Source organism: Molothrus aeneus, chromosome 1 (assembly GCF_037042795.1).
Source record: "Molothrus aeneus isolate 106 chromosome 1, BPBGC_Maene_1.0, whole genome shotgun sequence".
NCBI lineage: Eukaryota > Metazoa > Chordata > Aves > Passeriformes > Icteridae > Molothrus > Molothrus aeneus.
The window spans coordinates 44,373,482-44,393,261 of NC_089646.1; the positions used below are offsets into that span (position 1 = coordinate 44,373,482).

Consider the following 19,780-nt stretch of genomic DNA (forward strand, 5'->3'; position numbering starts at 1 on the left):
GGCAGCCTCTTCCAGCGCTCTGCTGCCTTCAATATATAGAAGTTCTTCTTCACGCTAAGGTGAAATTTCTCGTGATTTAGCTTACAGCCATTGCTCCTTGTCCTGTTGCTGGGCACTATGAAAATGAGCCTGGAACTCTCTTGGCACCTGCCTTGGAGACGTTTATGTAAATTTATGAGACCACCCAATCTGCGTCTTTAGATTAACAGGCCCAGCTCCTGCAGTCTCTCCTGCCCTCATAAAGAGATGCTCCAGTCCCCTCATAATCTTTGCAGCCCTCCACTGCACCCTCTCCAGTAGCTCATCCTTCTTGTCCTGATGAACCCAGAACTGCACACGGGACTCCACAAGTGTCCTCACTAGGGCTGAGCAGAGGGGCAGGATCGCCTCTCTCACCCTGCTGGCCACACTCCTCCCGATGCGCCCGGGGTCCCCACGCCCGGGACCCGCCGTTCCCTCCCACCCTCATGGATCCCGGACGCGGAAGGGCGGGGCGGGAGAGGCCGGCGCGAGCCCCGGCCCCGAGCGCGCACGCGCCGTCCCGCCCGGCTCGGCCAATCCGCGGCCGCTTCGCCACCTCCCTCCCCGCGCCCGCCGCGCGCATCCTCACGCGCCTCAACGTCAGCGCCATTCGCCCCATTCTGGAGCCACCCCCGAGCGGCCGACGGCGCCCATTGGCCGCGGCGTGGCAGCGCGTGCGCGGTCGGGGGCTCGGCCCCGCCCCGTCTCCCTTCAGCCCCTCCGCTCCCTGCGGGTCGCGTCAGGCGTGGGGTGCGCGGGCCGCCGGGCGGGCCCGGGCAGGAGCCGCCGCCGCAGCAGCCGCAGCCGGGCGGCAGCGCTCGCCGAGCAGCGGGAGGGCCGCGCCGCTCACCTCTTAGCCCGGACCGCCGCCGCCCTCCTTTCCCCACCCGGCCGCCGCCATGGCGGAGACCGAGGAGCGGAGCCTGGACGACTTCTTCGCCAAGCGGGACAAGAAGAAGCGGAAGGAGAAGAGCAGCCGAAGTGCCGCCGCCGCCGCTGCCGCCTCTAGCGCTTCCAACGCCGGCTCCAATGCGGCGGGCGCGGCCGCGGGGACCCCGCGACCGACTGAGGGCGGCGGCTCCGGGGCCACCGCCGCCTCCAGCGCCGCCGGCGGCTCCTCGGCCAAGGCGGCGAGCAAGGTGCGGGCGGGGAAGCCGCGGGTTCCTGCCGGCAGGGGGCGCCGCCGCCGCCCGGCCATGCGGCGCCCGGGGCCGTGCGGGGCTGGCGGCGCTCCCGGCCCCGCCCCGGGGCCGCCGGGCGGGCGCTGCCGGCGCTTCTGGTGCTGCTGGCGGGGTGGGGGGAGCCTTCCTCGGCGGTCCTTGCCCTGGGGGACGCGAGAAAGTTGGGCCCCTTCCCGCTCTGCAGCTGCGGCGCAGCCCGGCACTCCCTCCCAGGTTTCTGGGTGTTGCGGCCTTAACCGGAGGTTTGCGTCAGGTGCCACCTGGGGCTGTTCAGCGTGGCATGTGCACCTTGGCGATAAGATTCCTCCAGAGCCCGCCGAGCTCTGTGCCTCGTTGCCAGGCAGGGTTTTGCTGCCAGTAGTTTTTTTTTGTTGTTGTTGTTGTTGTTTTTTGGGGTTTTTTTTGGTAGCGTGTTATAGTGAAACGATGAGAATGTAGGAGAAACTTAAATGTCCATAGTTGAGTTCGTAGCTCTCTGTTTCTTCCTCCGCCCTTGTTCTTCCTGTCAACAATATCAGCACTGAAGTAATGAAATTTTAACCAAAAGTACTTATGAGGTCTCTAATGCTTTATATTTTTAAAAGAATTTTAAGAAATACTTTACTGCTTCCTGATGGTTTTTTAATTGTGGATCTTGACACGTGCAGTACCTTTGTTATATATTTGTCTGCTGTAGACCAGACAGATAGGATCTAAAAAATTACTTGCGCTTTTTATCTCTATTTCTGGTTTGTTTTTTTTTGTTTTTTTTTTTTTTTTTGTCTCTTGGTATTGTTTTCCTTTGGAGGCTTCAGCAGGTAATTATCTGAGGATGTGTTCCCGTCTTACTGCTAGGAATTGAATCTTTATCCTTATAACATTATACTCTGAGTGTAAAAAGATGGCTTATGAAAGGGTTTTTGAAAGTTAGATACCTTGCTTCCTTCATGCTTATGTAGAGGATCAATGATTTTTTTGTGCTAGATTGATATAAGAGCTCTTAGGCTGTATATTTCAAAATGAATTTTAAGAAATACTCTCCTGTTTCCTCTTGTTGTTTCACCTGGGGAGCTTGACACGTGCAGTAGCTTTCTAAGTAGATCAAGGTCAGTGCTAATCTTTCAGCTGCTTTTCTGCTCACTTGCTTGCAAAATATCTGTCTTTGACTGAAGCTGGTACTTGGATTAGAAACAAAAGTCATTAAATGTGAAAGGTATGTTAGCTTGGAAACTAATGTTTCCATGGAGATATGGATTTAAGAAATCGAAAAGATTTTAGAATTGTAGACTACTGCCCTTCCAGAAGACTGAATCTGCAGCAGACAGTGCAGTCAACATGAGGTCACTTCCTACTTCTGCTGCTACTCTGAAGCAGGTCAAAGTTTTTTCTGTTGGGGATTGACTGCCGAGGAGATCCCATCACAGGGCTCTAAAAGCAGGTTTGTGCTCAGCTGTTCAGTGGAAAGGGGGCTGTGCCTTTGGCAGACCTTGCTCACAAGGTCCTCCTATTTGGAGGATTATAACTGCATTTCACATAGAGTATAAGAATTAGGTAAACTACTAATTAGGCTGTGTGTGTCTTAAAGCTGGGACTGGGAACATGGGAGGACTGCTTGTCTGTTCTGGTCCATTTTTGGTCTACCTTAATAATCCCAGAATCTCCTGGTGACACAGTAGGACAAAAATGCCTCCACTTAGGTGAGTCCCTCTTTCCCCAAACAGGCTCCCATTTTAGAACCCTCAAGTGGTTCTCTTGAAAGATACACATATCTTGTGTACTAAGATTGCTGTGGTTTTGAAGCTGACCTTTCAACTGTTACGAAAACACTGCTTAGGAAACAAGGCTGTAAATGTGGTTGTCAATGTGAAAAAGCCAAAGGTACCATTATTGATCTTTGTAATAAATCCACTGTAAGCTATTCCAAATGTTCTTTTTTGTTTGGCTCATGAAACAGATGATGGAAAAGTGAATGTAAAGCTTTGTGTGCATTCAAGCTGTTGTAAAAGTCTACTGTTAGTGAAAGGATATTGCTCTTGTATTGCCCTGGTCGTGACTGCAGGGTCGTGTTCCATACTCTGTTGTTCCTTGATTTCCTGATGTGTCTTTGCTGAGGTGATGTGGTTTTCTTTGCTTGAATGACTTCTTGCTGGGGCATTTCTTAGCTGTTCTAGTGAGTTAAGTCAGCTCTCAGGTGCATTTCAGGTGACACACAGTGATTTAGGGGATGAGGCATGCAGTCCTTTCCCTTCTTGGCAGCGGGGCGCACAGTTTGGTTTCTCCTGGAACTGTACCTTCACCCTCAGTTTTTTGGGGTTTTTTTGTATTATCTTAGTTATGTTCTTCTTTTCTACTTTGGTTATAGAGAAAGTGACAACTTTTATTTTTCTCTTCTTACAGGAAGAGGATGATTGGAAGGAGTTTGAACAAAAGGAAGAAATTGACTATAGCGGTCTTAGAGTTCAGTCCATGCAAATAAGGTACTACTTTTTCTTTTTTTTTCTCTTCAGTATAATCCTTACCAATGTCTAAAAAGGATGGATTTTTTCTACAGAGCTGCTTTCATGGAGTCCAGTTAAAGAAAGGTTTGATATGTTTCTGATAGTACACAAGTTTGCTACTGGGTAATTTAACTTTGACTAGTCTCTGCCAATGTTCTCTTTATTTTCTGAATCTCTGTTCATACTCTGTTCATATTCAACAGATCTATCTGTCCTGTTTGGGACTCAGGATTTGTTTTTTAAATGCTTAACATTCTGCTCCATAAAGATAGTCAAGTAGGAATTTCTCAGAGTAGTGCAGGATAGTAATTCCCACTGAATCATTTGACCACTGTAAGGGTATCTGACTCAATCTACTCAGTTGGGGAGCAAATTCCTGAACGATTGCACGTGAATTTTAAAAAACCAAAAATACAGTTGGTAAAAGTAGTGTCCCATGATAAAATCCCACAGGATTGATGAATCTAATCCAGGATTCCTTGTTTGCTTTTTTCATTAGACTTTTCCTGTTGTCTGGTGGAAAGTATGTCTACTTACATCTGTCCTGGTTAAAAAAAAAACAACTTTTCATCAGGTCAGAAAAAGGGTTTTTATGACCTCAGTTGCAGACTGAGAATGTCAGATAATCCTCATTGTCCAGGTATTGATGTTCAAAATAAGGTCATCTTAAAATCAGCCTACCTGTAACCAGTGCAATAGATGCTTTCTTCACAGTTTCAGCAGGTCTGACATTTCTGGAATTATTTACTCTTTTGGATCATAGCATTTCCCTCACTCCTTTCAGTTAACTAGTCCTTCAGGCCATTTGCAGGAATTTGTCCCACTAGCTGTCTTTAGCACTGAAGTGTCACAGTGGATAATCACGTGTCTGATTAGACAGCCAGTGAGCTGCAGCTTCACTGACTGCTGGTGCTGTTTGACTGAAAAGCCTCTACTTTGGTTTTCCAGACAAAGGCCAGCATTCTAAATATTTTTCATACTGTGGCAGATTTTCAGGCATGTGGAAGTTTTTGCCACAGGATTTTGTAACCATTCAGTTAGTGGATTCAAGGGAAGAGTGGAGAAGTAAATGGAAGAAAAACCCACTGGAGGTTATAAATTATCCATCTCTGGAGGTGTCTTTGATGAAACAAAGATACAGAGTGTCTGGTGGGGGTGGGATGCTCCCTGTGCTTCTCTGTTGTAGTCAAGTCAGTAGACAATGCTTCTGACTCTCATTTAAAATAAGGTGTTTAGGCCCTTTGGCCACCTTACTATGGTTGTTACTATGTTTGGATGAACAGTGTAAGGCCATTTACAGGCATTTTTTTCTGTTCTCTGATGATTACTTACACAGAAAGCTTACACAGATCATGATTAGTAGGACTTGTGTAAACTTCTGAGTTCACACATTGCTGCTGTTGAGATCAGTGTCTTGATTCTTTTCAACAGCCTCACCCTCCACATCTGTCCTTTACCACAGCTTTCTGTAGTAGCTTTGGCCAGCAAATTATTTTGTGTGTCTGACTACATCTGTGCAAAACAAAATAGTCTAAATATAATACAGCTGAGTTTTGCATTGGGTCTGTCTTTGAACAAATTACATTTTTCTGTCTTGTGCTCTTTTTTTTTTTTTTTTTTGCCTGCTTTTAAGAAAAGAGATCTGAGTTTATTTGTGGATTGTGTATTACCCATACATATAAGGTGTTTCCTTGGTGGTTGTGGTTATAGGAAAAGTGAGCTCAGGACTTGGTTTCTTTCAGAACTACTCCACTATTTCTTCTTCTTGACTAAAGCATTTTATGGAAACTGGACTTGTAGACCTTTCCTGCTTTGTCTTGTCATCCCTTCCAAATGCATGTATGTGATAGTAAGAAAAAAGCCTTTCTGCTCAAAATAAGATGCCAGTTTCTTTGATCACTTTGTTCAAGTTGAATTTATTTTTTTTATTATTCTTTTAGGAGCTTTTTTCCTTTTCAGTTGTTAAGTTATGTAGCATCATGCCAGAAATTGTTCAGATGGAATTGCTAGTACATTGAGTACAGGACTAATAAAAAAAGTTTAGTTTAATTTAGTATGCTCAGCATGGCAGCCATGAAATCTTGTTTTACGGGGATTGTGTAATCTCTGGCAAATCTTAAACCTCTGTTTGTAGGGTGCTACTGATTGTTTTTCTCTTACAGTGAAAAAGAAGATGATGAAAGTGAAAAAAGAGAAGAACCTGGTGACAGCTGGGAAGAGACTGGTAGTGGTGGTAGTGTAGACAGATCATCTGGTCCTTGGAACAAGTCAGCTCCTGCACCAGCCCCTGTCGTTGAACCAATTGGTAAATTAAACTCAGACTTGTTTTTTTTTCCAATCAGAAGTGTGTCAGGTTGAATTAAGCTGCTCAGTGGGTAGAGCTCAAGGAGCAGCTCCTGTTCAGGCACCCTTTAGTGAACTAATGGCTGTTTTGGCATGCCAGCCATCAAGGAAATCTTTGTGTCAAGGGATCTGAGGAACAGAATTGATAAAACCCACGTGGAAGGGTTTTTTTATTTCCAAATTTAAAATGAGGGGAAGCAGTCTGCCTTTGCAGGACATCCCTCTGTTTTGCAGTCTGTAAAATACCTGTTGGAAGCATTTTTGTTGATCTAAAAATGCTGCTTTAACACTTCAGTGGATTTTCAGCCAGTATCTGATCTATTGTGGCCATTAGTAGCCCACTTTTCAAATGAGTTCTTAAAATGTTGAGAACATGACGTTGCAAAATTGATTCTTTTAACTAGGATAGGATTCAGTTTTTTAATTTAGTACGGTTTATTAACATCAGTGGAAATAAACTACTTAGTCATCCTCTGAGTTCAGAATATTCTTTTCCACTGAGAAATTAATTGAAAAAGTAGCCTATGTTCTTTCTTGTTTGTAAAGAAGGTAAATCTAATTAGTGTTATTTCATCTTAGATTTTTACCTTAAGTGCAAACTGATTGGGCAGTCCCTTCTGCCTCTGGAGAGGTGTTTTAAATAAGATTTGGCAACTATAGAATTATGTGTTTAGATCTGTTTTAAATATGTTTAAATTGTTGCTAATAAATTGCAAACGAGAAGCATGAAGTCCTTGCTAGTAGTTTGGACTCCCTTGAGAGACAATACTCTGGAGCTACGTTTCAATTTGACTGAGTGTAGGTTAAGTTAGGTGACGCCTGATTTCCTGCCTTGTCTAAAACTTGATTCCAAAACTTAAAAGGTGGAAAAACATACTTGTAAGATTCTTTTAATTTCTTCTTTTTGGAGTCTTGTTTGTGTGTTGGATGTTTCAGGTTCTTTTCAGCCATGAATGCAGACTTGCTCTCACATGAGAATCCTGTTGTTTTTCCTAGTTACAGAAACTCCAGAACCGGTGCAGACTGGTGGCGTGTACCGGCCGCCGGGGGCCAGGGAAGGCGGGCGGCCACGGAGAGCACAGCAAGGACCACCAGAGATCTACAGTGACACGCAGTTCCCCTCACTGCAGTCCACCGCCAAGCTCGTAGACAGTCGAAAGTAAGTGCATTCCACTGATTCCCCAAGAGATCTCTAACTGCCTTCTCTAAGTTCTTATGTTGTCCTAGTGCTTAAGCCTGAATCTTTCCATAGAGGAAAGAAATAACTAAGGGGTGCTCAATGTGTTGTCCAACTCTGTTCCTGTGAAATAACTTTCATAGGATGTAGCACAGTGAGATAGCCAAACAAGACTGCCAATTGTGTTCTTTGACAGCTGAAGGATTTTGCTGAATGTTTCTGATACTGGCAGCATCTGCTTCCCTCAGACACTAGACTAGCCATGGTGAGGCTCTATGTTACTTCCTTTGGCGGCGAGATGTAGAACTCCTGAGCTTGCAGCCTTCTTGTTAGAGATGCGGAAGTGGTTTAACTGGAGGAGTGCAGTATAACTACAAATCAATACACTTACTGTGTGAGCTGTGATTTACAGAGATCAGCTCCCCCAGTTTTGCTGAAGTGTTTTTGTATTACGTGGTGCTGAAGACTTCAGTCTCACCCTGTCTTTCAGTCCTGATCTTTCTATAACCTTATTCCCAGTAGAAGAGATGGCTAGGCCGATACCTGATTCACTTGTGGGATTTGGGGTGGTTTTTTGTTCTTGGAGTTTTTTTTCCCCCCTCTTGCTTGCTATGTTAGTGTTTAATACAGCATAGGAGAAGCTTTGTTTCCTCTGGGTATTTTTTTGGCGTAGCAAAGGAGACATGCTGTTTTTGATGCTTTGTGATTTGAATGATGCACATTAAGCCGAGATGAAATTCTGAATGAGCGTTCTAGAAAATTACTTCTGCTTTCTAGAACCTATTTTCCATAAATAGGTTAAATTTACTGTCAGATACTTTAATAAATAATCTTAATTTTTTAAAATTTAAATTTTAATGAATTTACTTAAATTTAAATTTACTTTGAGAATGTTAATGTAAGCTTTACTGGGTGATGAGCTTATTTTGAAGATAAGGTTTTAAAAGATTTGCTTGGGAATGTTTAGGTGTTCTCTTAAACTCTAGATCTTTGTTTTTTGTTCTTAATGTTTTTGTTGGGATGGGGTGGAAATGGACTGGAAATTCACAATTCACAAGTTAGTGACAAGATATTTACTGATTACATTTATTTTCCCATAGGGATAAAGAAATGGAGAAGAGCTTTGAAGTAGTAAAATACAAAACTAGAGGTAGGGATGAGGTCTCAAAAAACCAGGCACTTAAACTTCAGCTAGACAACCAGTATGCTGTGCTTGGGGATCAATAGAGCTGCACACACATTACAATTAAGGAATGCTTTTTTGGTAACCCTTCTACTAAGGTAACTAAACTACAGCTAACAGCTATGATGAACGTGCCACCTTATTTCTGCTGGATCTACTGCAGCAAGTGCAGACTGCTTTGACATAAGTGATTGGTTCTCCTGCACTGTGGAAGCATAATATGTTGCAACTTCTCCATTGGATATGGGGCAAATTAATGTAAATGATTGAACAAGAGTCATCAGTGTGCTTTAATTGCTCAGAAAGATACCTACAGCCAGTGGTCATTTCAAAATCTTTTTATGTTCAGATACTGAGCCTTCGTAAAGGTTGACTACCTCAGACTTGATGCACTCATTGTGGACACCATGTGGATCACAACTTCTGGAAGAGAAGGTTACAGCTGTTTTAGTGGCCATCTGAAACTTGAAACCAGCTCTACTGGATTCCTGTCAGAAATCCTGCAGAAGTCAGCCATTTGGTTCCAATTTGCTATAACAAAGATTTAAGTGACCTTAATGACAAACCTGTTCGTTCCCCTTCTGAGGAATCCTGTCACGTGTAGCCATAGCCTACTAGAGACTTCTGGAGCGTCCCATACCACTGTCCAAGTACAACAGAGCTGTAGTTTGTTTACCTTTCTAGAGTGCTGTACGGAAGTAACTGCAAAACAAATTAAAACTCATTCAGTATCAGATTTGAGGAATGATGGGTTTGAATGGTTTGTTTGCATTAGCCATTTTCTAAGTTTTTTTTTCTATTATCCACAAAAGAAATGGCCTGCCTTGTTTCTGATATCGATTTGCAGTATATTTAAATAATGGTAAAATATTGTAGTGAAATAGGGTTTTATTTTGGTTTTTGTCATGAAGTTTGTCTTTCTCACCCTAAAGCACTAAGACTTGGAGTTTTGATTTGACACAGAGGTATCTAGACTCCAACTACAGTCTTCAGAATTCGTCCTTTAATAATGAGACATGTGGCAGTAGCGATACTAGATAAAAACTGTCTTCTATCAAAAACAATTATTTGTTTATTGAGGAGTGATGCTTACTTGATAAACAGAATAACTTAACATACAGAGAGATAACTAAAGCTGGTAAGCCTGATTTGTTTGGCTACTTCTGTGAAGCATGCAGCTGTCTGAGGGAGCAGTCCTCCAAGTATAACTCATAAATGGTGTTTATTCACAGTTATAAAGTTTAGTAATGATGGAAGGCAGTGACTTCTTAAAGTTACTTAATTTAGTGGAAGTAGGCAAAATGGCACTGGTACACGAGGAATATAGGACATTGCCTGTAACTGTTTCAGTGAACCAAACCTGTCAAGTACCAGAAGTGTTCTGCTGTAACTGTTTTTCTCTTCTCTGAATTTTTACACCAGAAGCAAAATGAAGTACAATAGTGGTGTGCTCCAGTGTTGAGGTTTCTCAGAGTAAATGCCAAAAAACAGACCCAACATCCATAAGAGTTGCCCATGGCAAGAAAAACAAGGGAACAAAACAAAGCTTGCTTACGTGTGTCAGAGTACTGTGTATGTGCAGAAGATAAGGATAGTTCAGGAATCACCCAGTTGGGTTCCCTTTGACTAACTGCTGACTTGCTTTAAATTTACTTCTCTGAGGTCAATGCAGATTTTGCTGTTGACTTCAGTGGGGCTGGGGTTTCACCTGGTTCTTTTGAGCACAGCCTAAAACCGGCCTTGCCCTTGCAGAGTTAACTGTCCATAAAAATTCTGCCAGAAGCTGCTATTAAAGAGAGGGCTCAAGAGACTATTCCTAAAGTTGGAGACTTCATTTGGAAACAAAACTCCACTGAGAGACTGATATCAATACCTTGGACTCTGAGCCATGTATCTTCCTTGAAAATCCATTGTTGCCAGCAAAAGTGTTGTTGTCACAATTTCTGTGGAATTCATGGTAAATGGACATGTCACTTGATGGGGTAGATGTGAAGTCTTATGCTTTTCCTGATGCTCTAAAGAGATTGCAATCACTAATGCACATGAGTAGAGTTTTAGTCTCCTGTGTGAAGGGTAGATGAGACTGTCCATTGTACCACCTTTATTTGAGGTTTTTGGGCATGAATCCTGGCAGTTCAAGAAAACCCTGTAAAAGTTTCAATCAAATAAAATGGAAATATACATGGATTCTGGAGTCTAGTGAGTCTTTACATTTTAGTTTGAGCTCCTGACTGTACAGTAGCAGAGGAAACAGCATTTGGATCTCTTCAGGGATAGGCCTTGGGGCAGGCAGTTGTCCTTATGGTCAGGTGGGCTCTTTTTCAGAGCTTATAGCAGTGCATATCAATAAACTTTTATTTATACATAGAAGTTTAGTTTGCTACTTGGCAAAGTATCTTCTTGCTCCCACCATAGAAGACTGGTTTGAGATTGTGAGTTGAGTATGAACGAAGTTTTGATTTGCTTTTCACTTCAAAGTACCTCTGCTGAATTAAAGAATGGGGAATAAAAATATAACCTCTGCATGGCTGCTGTCACTGGAGCCCATCAGGTACTGATAAAGATGTTCCTTTAGGGGCTTCTCTTAAGCATATCATTCCAGTTTCTTTCTGGAGGCATAAGGAAAAAAAATCAGAAATGCAGCAGATTTCCGTAGTACAGAATGTTAAGCTGTTTTAAAAGAAGTGTTTCTCGTGTAAAGTATGGCTGCCAGCAGCTATCAAAATGCCAGTTGTCAGTATCTGCCTTGTAATTGCTCTGTATGCCTGAAATTTTGAGTCTGTCCTCTGCACAAGGTTGGTATGCTTTGGAGACTCTGAAGTCCAACTTTATCCTGGTTTGTTGTTGCTTTCATTTAAGGCATGCTAAGAATGTCCCTTTTCATTCCTTCAAAATGCTTGTTGAAGGCTTATTCCATAAAGGAAGGGTTGTCAGTTGTAGAAAGGAGACTCTTGATGCCAGTCCATATAATGGAGTTGTGTGCTGCTTCAGGGACTCCCTGGCATATGACATGCTTTTATGGTGGGTTGCTTGTTAATTCCCAGCTTAAAGGTTCTGGTTTACTTTCTCTGGCTTACAATAAAACATAGCCATAAAGTTACCAGTTTGCTGGTAGAACATGGACATGTCCAGTGCTTACTGGGAAAAGAACAGTTTGGATTTGTGTTTCTCAGTGATAGTCTGTATTTAAGGATCTTAAAATGCTAAAAATCAGGTAATTTTAATAAAGTTAGACTTCCCAAATGTCAGCTGTAGGTATCTGGAATCTGTATTTACTTGAGCTGATGATAAATATAGGAGAGGATTAGTTTTGCCCCTGCCCTTCTCTCCCAGTTTAGCTGTGTCATGTTCAATCTTATTTAAAAATGCAGAGGAATTGACAATTAAAAGTGACTGTCTGCTGTTACTTCAGTTTTGTATTTGTGGCTAGCTCTACCAGTCATGTCCACAGTAACTTAGATGAATTTTTAATGGTAGCAGTTGTGCTAGAGGTCTGGCACCACAGGGAATATGGCTTTTGGTATTTGACTGCATCTGTCAGCTCTTGGAAACTTTGACCACACCATGGCTGAGACCCCAGTGTTGTTCAGGTCAAGTAAACACAATATAAATTCAATAGGGCTGCACATCTTTGGAGTTTGCTTATCTGAGCTTTTGCAATAGTTGTAGGTTTTTGCCTTTCTAATTTCTGCCTGTTTGAGCAGTTTTAAACCTGCTTGTGGTTTTCTTTCAAATACCCTAACCAAAATGAAGCAGGGATTAATAGGGCTTCATGTGCTTAAATAAGGTTGCTTACTTACAAAGTAGTAATATTCTCTCCAAAACCTCATTGGCCCAAGAAGCTAAATTATACCAAAACCACCTTGAGTACTATATAATCTTTATGAACAGCCACAATCCAGGTTTTTTTGCTGGACTGAAACTTAGTTCCCAAATTCTCTCCCTGTTTTCAGCTTTTGATGTTACAACTTGTTTTCAATGTTAAATAGGGGCTTTTATGAGGCAGTATAAGAAAATAGAAAGTGTACTCAAACTTCAGGTATATGAATTAGGTTTGTACAGAGGGGATGAAATCTGACATACATTTGCAGATAAACTCCAGAAAAAGTTACAAAGCTTGTCTGTGTTGAGGTTAATACGAGAGCCTGCAAGCTCTAGCAGTTAGAGGAAGAAGTGACAGCAGAAAACAGAACTGAGGAGTCTCTGTCATTGCAATTGTGTATCTAAAGTTTGGCTTCTCAAGCATCACCTGTTGTTCTGCCATGTTCTGTTTGAAGTGAAATAGAGCAGGAAGGAAGATTAATAAATAAATAAATAAAGGAGAGTGGAAATTATGCAAATAAAACATAGGTGCTGTAAGAAGAGAGGGATTAGGAGGGCTGTTTTCTAAATGATAGCTTTAAGTGCATAGCCTGAGGCAGGGAGTGGAGTGTCAGATGTTGGATAGTACAAGTGCTGTGTGGGTAGGCACTGCTTGCACATGTGACAGATTCATCTGACTTTAAATCAGTAAAACTGTTTAAAGTTCAATACTTGGGGAAGGCAGCACATTTTATTTCTTCCTTTCAACGAATTGGGAGAATGTGTTCACAGAGAAGGTAGGATTGTGCATTGGTATGAAGCTGACCTGTTCCCTAAAGAGAGAACTGAGGACAAATTTCAAGATGGCTCAACAATCCTCTTAGGAATTGTGAATTTAAGAAAATTATTTTTCTCTTTTGCATGATTAAAAGCTGAGATATTGTTTCAAATAGCTATGAAGACTTTTTTTATGAATGAAGTAACTTTTAAATAGTACATACATCATGGGTTTATCTTCAGTTGCTTAAGAGTATGTGTTGATGCAGCAAAGTTAATGAAGTTCAGTGTTCACTTCAGTGAAGTTCTGCTTAGCCAGATACTAAATACTAAAAATATATCACAGTATCAATGAGTCACCAGGAAAAGCAGTGTGTCTGGAGTATTGGATTGGAAAGCGTCATCTAAAACAACTGTGTGCACTGAAAAGAAGCCAAGCCCATTTCTTAGCAAGAGCATGGGAAGCATGGGACCAAGAGAGTGGGATTTGGCCTAGGTTTTCTACTCAGCTGCTATGTTCAAGTAATTTAATTTCACTCTGCCTCAGTTTCCCCAGCTGTACCAAAATAACCAACAACCTACCTCACAGGGATGTTGTGAGGCCAAAGCTGTTCTTTGTCAAGGGCTGGGGCTGATTGGTCTACAGAGGACTAAAAATCTTTATTAAAATTAGCTTTTATTATAGTATTTTAATACTACTTTGGCAAAGGCTTATTTCTATGGAATGTAATATACGTCCTATTTAAGTATTATGTAATTTGACTTATTTTAGTATGTATGAGTAAGGAAAAAGTTCAGGCTGAGCACTCAACTGGTATTTCCTCTATTCAATTCTCTGTGCAACCCAAATGGCATATTAATAGGAGGCTCTTTGTTTTTATGTGGAACCTATTAAAATCAATATTGCTTTTATTTTGTAAACCCCATGACTGAAATAAAATCCTGCTCACAGTTGATAGCCATTTGTTATAATGTGGCTGTTTTAAAGTTTGTTCAAATCATGTGAACCAGAAATGTTGACTCCTGATACTAAGGGGTACTTTGTCTTAGGAATGTGTATTTCTTCTCCTCTCCATGTGTAAACACTTTTTCCTGCTCGTTATTCTTTCCTTTACTTACGTTGAAGTGGCATGCAGAGACAAGGGAAATAGGGAGAGAGAATAATCTTCAAAACTTGTAAAAGCTGGTATTAAGGCAATTTGTAGAGGAAGGGAATGAACAAAAGGGAAGTAGTTGGCCATGGAGGGGGTTTTGTGAAATAAACAAAGGGAAGAAATTATCAAAAATTTAGGTGTGAGTGGGGTAGGCAGAATAGGTAAGAGGAAGGAATACAGATACAGCAGAGGCAATTATCCTACTTATTATCTCCTGATTTATCAGTTAGCTGCAGCTGAAGTAACATGCAGTAGTAACTTACAAATGTGCCTTTGTCTGCTTTTACTGGTGATTTCAAGGTTCATTGCTCCCCTTTTACAATGGGGCTTCAAATAGAATCAGAAAACAACACTATGGTGGCCTGCATGCAGACAAATGAGAGCTCTGGTGGGTCCTGGACAGAGATGAGGCCCAAGCAGTTACCTTCTCTTACTGACATTTTTATCATTGCAGCACCTCTAAGACAGTTGTTAATGTGCATCAGCTTGACAGTTCGCTGTCAGAAATTATTACTGTTAAACTTCAACTAACTGTGGCAGTTGCTTCAGAGAAAATGTTTAGCTAGATGAATGAGCACTGAAGAATAACATGGGGCTTTTTGGAATACTTGTGATGATGATGGTAACAAGTGGTATTAAGGTCCAAATATTTCTTGGACTTTCAAGTGTGTATCTTAAATGGGAATAATTGCTTTTAAGATGTTTGTGATCTATCCCCCTATTAGCAAATAAGCTACCTTAGTTTTACTGTCCTTCCAGCTCCAAGGAGCTGCTTCTACCATTCTCTTACCACTTTCCTGCCTTGTTTTTCTAATATGTCAATTTTTTTAAGGTGCTGAAGAAACAGCAAATATTCATTGAGATTATCACCTCTAAGAGAAATAGATGCTGTAATATTTTTCTGTATTGTTCTGTCTTTAATACAGCCTAACATCTTATTCGCTTTCTTGACTGCAACTACACAGTGAGCAGATGTCTTCATCAAGCTGCCCATGGTGATGCCTAGATCGTCCCCTTGAAAGATCACAACTAATTCAAACTCATGTCACAACTTCTACCAGAGCATGTATGAGTGGTTTAAAACCTTTCCAGTATTTATTGCCTTGGTTTTTCCTGTTGACAACTCACCTGCCCCTGATTTGCCAAATTTACAGAGTCATTTAGAATATCCTAGCAATCACCATCAACCCAGTAACTTCCATGGGGATTGGCTTTTGCCATTTGATGTACTGAAGTCTTCAGTTTTATGTATATAATCCACTCTTTGGTCAGTGAGTAGCATGGCAAGCTCTTACTAATTTTTGCTCAATCTGATGTTTTCTATTCCTTTTCATGTCTCCTATCTTCTGTACTGAATTTCCATTCTAGCTCAGTTATAGCAGTGAGGTCATCACATTACATCTGTCTGCTTTATTTCAAGTAATTGCCTACAGAAAACTGTTATTGTCATAAGCTTCCTTTTTCAATTAAAACAAACTACTTATTTTGCATATCTTTCAGAGTATATACAACCATAGCAAAGGGATTCAAACCATAAAAACTGGTTGCTACAATGGAACAAATTTATTGAGAAAAAGGCAAAATATGCATATGGTCTCCCAGAGCTTAACTTCACTGGTTTCAATGGAGTTATTTCTGTCACACAAAGTCAGTTTCATTAAAATTTGATTTGAGATCAAAGATTTGGGATCATTTGACATCTAGGTGTGACAGCCAGAATCAAGTGCCAGTGAACAAGCCCCATAGAAACTTGTTTTAAATTTTTGGGTAATTCTCCTCTTTGTGCCAGAGATTAAGCAGATGCATTACTATTACTTAGTCTCTGACCAGCAACCCCATGAGCTCAGCCATGCTCAATCTAATATACCTGGAGTAGTATTTAACTGGATATTGAAACTGCATTACAGTATTTGAGATGAAGCAACATTGGAAGGGCAGGCTTAGTCTTTGTGGTTTGTTTCTTCTCTTCGTTCTCATCATCTTGTGCTTTAAAGAGCATGGAGCTGTAAATGATGTTGTCTTTAAGCACTGACTGAATTTCCCAGTCATGTTATGTTTACAGATACAAAGGATGTGTCATAAGGGCAGACTCAAGCCTGGTAGGATGTACAGCCTGGCCCTTGAGAGCTGCATTACCTCAATTATCAGAGTACCACATCCTAGAGAGCAGCTGCCTTTCAGTACTAATGCTGATACTGGGTTGAGAACAATGTACCTTGGATTTTGCATCCAAAGATCTGTAGCTGTTAAGTGTTCTATTACAGCAGTACTCTGTCAAAAAACAGTCGTGGCTGCTGGGGATTAAGTTGGCCAAGGGGAGTTGGGAGTTTTTTTTACTTTTTGAGGACATGGGTGGGAAAACAGAGCCAATGAATCTGAGAGTTGTTAGAATGTAACACTTCATAGCCTCCCCTATGCCTCTGGAAGCCCCACCTCTGCTGTACTCACCAAAGCCCTGTCTTGCCACTGTAGCTCTGTACTGTTATTACTAACGGCCCAGTAACCTTCAGCACTGACAAGTTCTTTGACCATGCACTGTGTCACTGTCTCTACTCTGGGAATTGGGAAAAAGGCAAAGTGGCTTTGGAAACTGGTATGACAATGTTTTCTAGGTAATGGGCTCTGCTCATTGTTTTTCCTGGAACTCAAAACACAGCAAAAATTTCTTGGTTTGACCGCTCTTTGCCCTAGAGTATTCCCTCCTTCTTCTGTTCATCTACATTATTACCATGCCAAGGATTTCTTAGTCAGGTGCCTGAATTATTCACCACTTATTTAGAAAGCAGCAGGCAAGAACTCCTGAGTCTTGATCATGCTGCATTGTTTTTGTCAGGGCTGTAATATCACAAACATTGCAAAACTGCCTAGCAAGTAAATGCAGTCTCCTTGAAGAACTGAAACCTAGAGAGCCTCAAAGGCTATGCAGGAGCCGAATTCCCACAGAGTACAGCAAAAGGGAGGCAGTAGCACTGTTCACAGTACAACACACCTCAGCTGTGGAAAAGAGTAGGGTTGCATGACTGGTGATACTCTAGCTTAAACAAAACTGTCTCACCTGGACAGCAGGATCTAGCCTAAAGCATTTTAATTTTTTTTTAATTAAGAGATTACTGAGGGAAGAATTGTAAGATGAGCTCTCTGTAAATCAAAAGGAAAAAAAAGCAACCTGAATTTGTTTTCAACAATGAACCAGAATGCCTAAGTACCACACTTTAATGTGAAGAAATTAATTGTGGGCTCAGTGTAGTGCAAAAAAAAAGAATTATACTGTCTGGGGAAATGGTTTGGCTGGGAGTCTATGGAGCACAGCAGAAACTGTTTCAGCAGAGTTCAAGACGATCTGTTTCTGAGAATCCCTGTGTGGCCCCCACAGTTAACACAGGAACCTAATGGTGCCTGTATATTTGTATAATTGTGTTAGTAGTCATAACTTAAGTTCAAAACCTGAACTATATATATTTTTGTCAGTAGATTTTTTTTTTACCCTGGTTTGCCTATCATGGCTTCTGCATATGACAACTTCTAACTGTGCAGTGCACACACACCTGTTGTCCTTTTGTCCCATGGTAGAGTAATGGTATTCAAACTCTGTAAAGCACTTTCATGATGTTTCCTGTGAAGAAAGCTGAAGAAAATAAATTTATCTTAACAGCACCAACTGAATTGCCATCTCCCAAGTTTGTCTTGCTTGTGTTGTGTTCCCTGTGTGTGGCATACAGACAGCTGGATGTTGGAGGCCCAGCACAGAAGAGGAGTTGGCTCTGGCTGGAACAGCTACTTTCTGCTTCTGTTCCCCCAGCCCTCCCTCACTGTCCTGCCTCAGCCCTGGCCTTAAACCACTGTCCACAAGGGCAGAGAACACTGGAGAACATGTAGCACTCAGATCCCAGGTTACTTGTTTCACTGTGAGTGGGTATGTGCTTGATTTTAGCTGCTCCCCCTTCTGCCCTGCCCCAGGATTCACAACAGCTGCAGGAACTGTGTGGCTCCAAGACTTCTTTTAAAGCTCAAGTTAAGTGGGTCAGGGAATGGTTTTTATCTCTAAAGTGACAATACCAACACTACCCTTCCACAGCAGCTTCTGGGGACTGGGAAGAAAAAGTCACAGGAACCTTAGGTCTTGCCTGGTAATACTTGCACCTATTTCAAATGCCTGCAATGCAAAGCAGCACTTCAGAGGTAGAACAGTGAAATACACAGTTAATTCAAAGTCAAAGTTAATTCAAAATGTGATGTAAGGCACTAACAGTGGCATTATTTTCAGTACATGGACTTGGAACAAGTTGAAGATGTTTGATGTCCACAAATATCAAAAAGCATCAAGCTGTTATTAAAAAAAAAAAAAGGCTGTTAAGGCTGTAGTCACTGCAGCTCAACATAGCAGTCTTGTTACAGCCAAGACCCCAGTGACAGGGCACAGATTTCACTTCTTTAAAAGAATCAAATCCCTCACATTCATTCTCAGTCCTTTCTGACAATTCCTTCAGGTCATGCTGACAGCAGGTTGCAGAGCTCACTGACAAAAGATCTGCTGCAATAAAGCAGGAAATCAGAAGCACAAAGTACAGCCATGCACATAAAGACAAGCTGCTTTCCTGTTCTCTCTCACCTGGAGACCCCACAGCTCAGGTGCCTTGTCCCTTTCCCAAGCAGTAAAAGGTTTGTTCTGCCCAGCCCAGAGTGCCTCTCCAGGCTGCACAGGGCTTTTAAATGCTTGTGGCTCAGTCTTGGATCTGCAACAAATACCGATGTAAACCCTTTCTAGAAAACAGTATTCAGCAGCTAGAAAATACACATAAAATACACCCTTGCCTTCAAAACAAAAAAGAGGTAAATTAAATAGGCTTCAGTGTTACATGTATTCTTCCAGACAACTCCACTGGTCCCGTGCAACCGGATGCCGTGCTTTTCTATTCAAACAGCCTGTAGTAATTCCAGCTGCTTAAATACAGCTCTTCAGGTTCCATGAGAACACTTTTGCCTAGACTAACACAGTGCACTCACATACATGAAGCTCTGTAAATACAGATCCAGAGCCACTGTGACTGAAAAGGTCAAAGACTTTGTCAAATATTCTGGCTGTCTGACCAAGAACATTTCCAGCTGCCAGAAACTGAAGTCTTTGTCCGGCTCTGGTTCCTGTCACAGATTCAAATAGAGAACATGGTCAAGACAAACTTCACCACTTGGGTAACAGAATTGTTTCTACAGTTGCTGAGCAGATTCATTAGCACTCAGGATGGCAGCAACAGCACCTGTAATCTATAGAAATAATTTACTATGCTCTCTGTTAGTACAAAAAATTTACAAGCCGGTTCTTTTTGTTCGATTTGCCTCTTCCCTTCCAATAGAAAATACCAAAAGATGAAAAAATAATGTAAAAATCTAAGTCTATTACTATATGGGAAATGCAATGGAATTTTCATCAATTGGTATTTTCCCCACAACACACAGATAAAAGATGTGATAAGCATTTTACAAATGATTTCTGAACTATTATTATACAACTGTGTCTACAGACAAAATCACTAGTCCAGTGATGGGATAGTTGGGACAAGGTAAAGTATGTTTTGGATGAATTCTTGCCATAGTTTTAGATGCTACCGGTTACCAAAGCAATCTTTCCTATAAGCATAATTGCAAATTTATTTTAATCTCAGGACAAA

General features: G+C 41.6%; 1 protein-coding gene across 3 annotated transcripts; it reads left to right on the forward strand.

Moving 5' to 3' along the window:
• The first annotated feature begins 788 nt into the window (after positions 1 to 788).
• On the forward strand, positions 789 to 17,777 carry CDV3 (CDV3 homolog). Of its 3 annotated transcripts, none has more exons than XM_066556051.1 (5): positions 789 to 1,160; positions 3,579 to 3,658; positions 5,842 to 5,984; positions 7,019 to 7,181; positions 15,041 to 17,777. In XM_066556051.1, the coding sequence occupies exons 1-5, from the start codon at positions 921 to 923 to the stop codon at positions 15,063 to 15,065; spliced, it is 651 nt and encodes a 216-aa protein (XP_066412148.1). In that variant the 5' UTR covers positions 789 to 920; the 3' UTR covers positions 15,066 to 17,777. The 3 variants fall into 3 exon arrangements, with proteins under 3 accessions (XP_066412148.1, XP_066412140.1, XP_066412155.1); XM_066556043.1 differs by lacking the exon at positions 15,041 to 17,777 and adding an exon at positions 8,300 to 13,918; XM_066556058.1 differs by lacking the exon at positions 15,041 to 17,777 and adding an exon at positions 8,732 to 13,918.
• Positions 17,778 to 19,780: the final 2,003 nt, after the last annotated feature.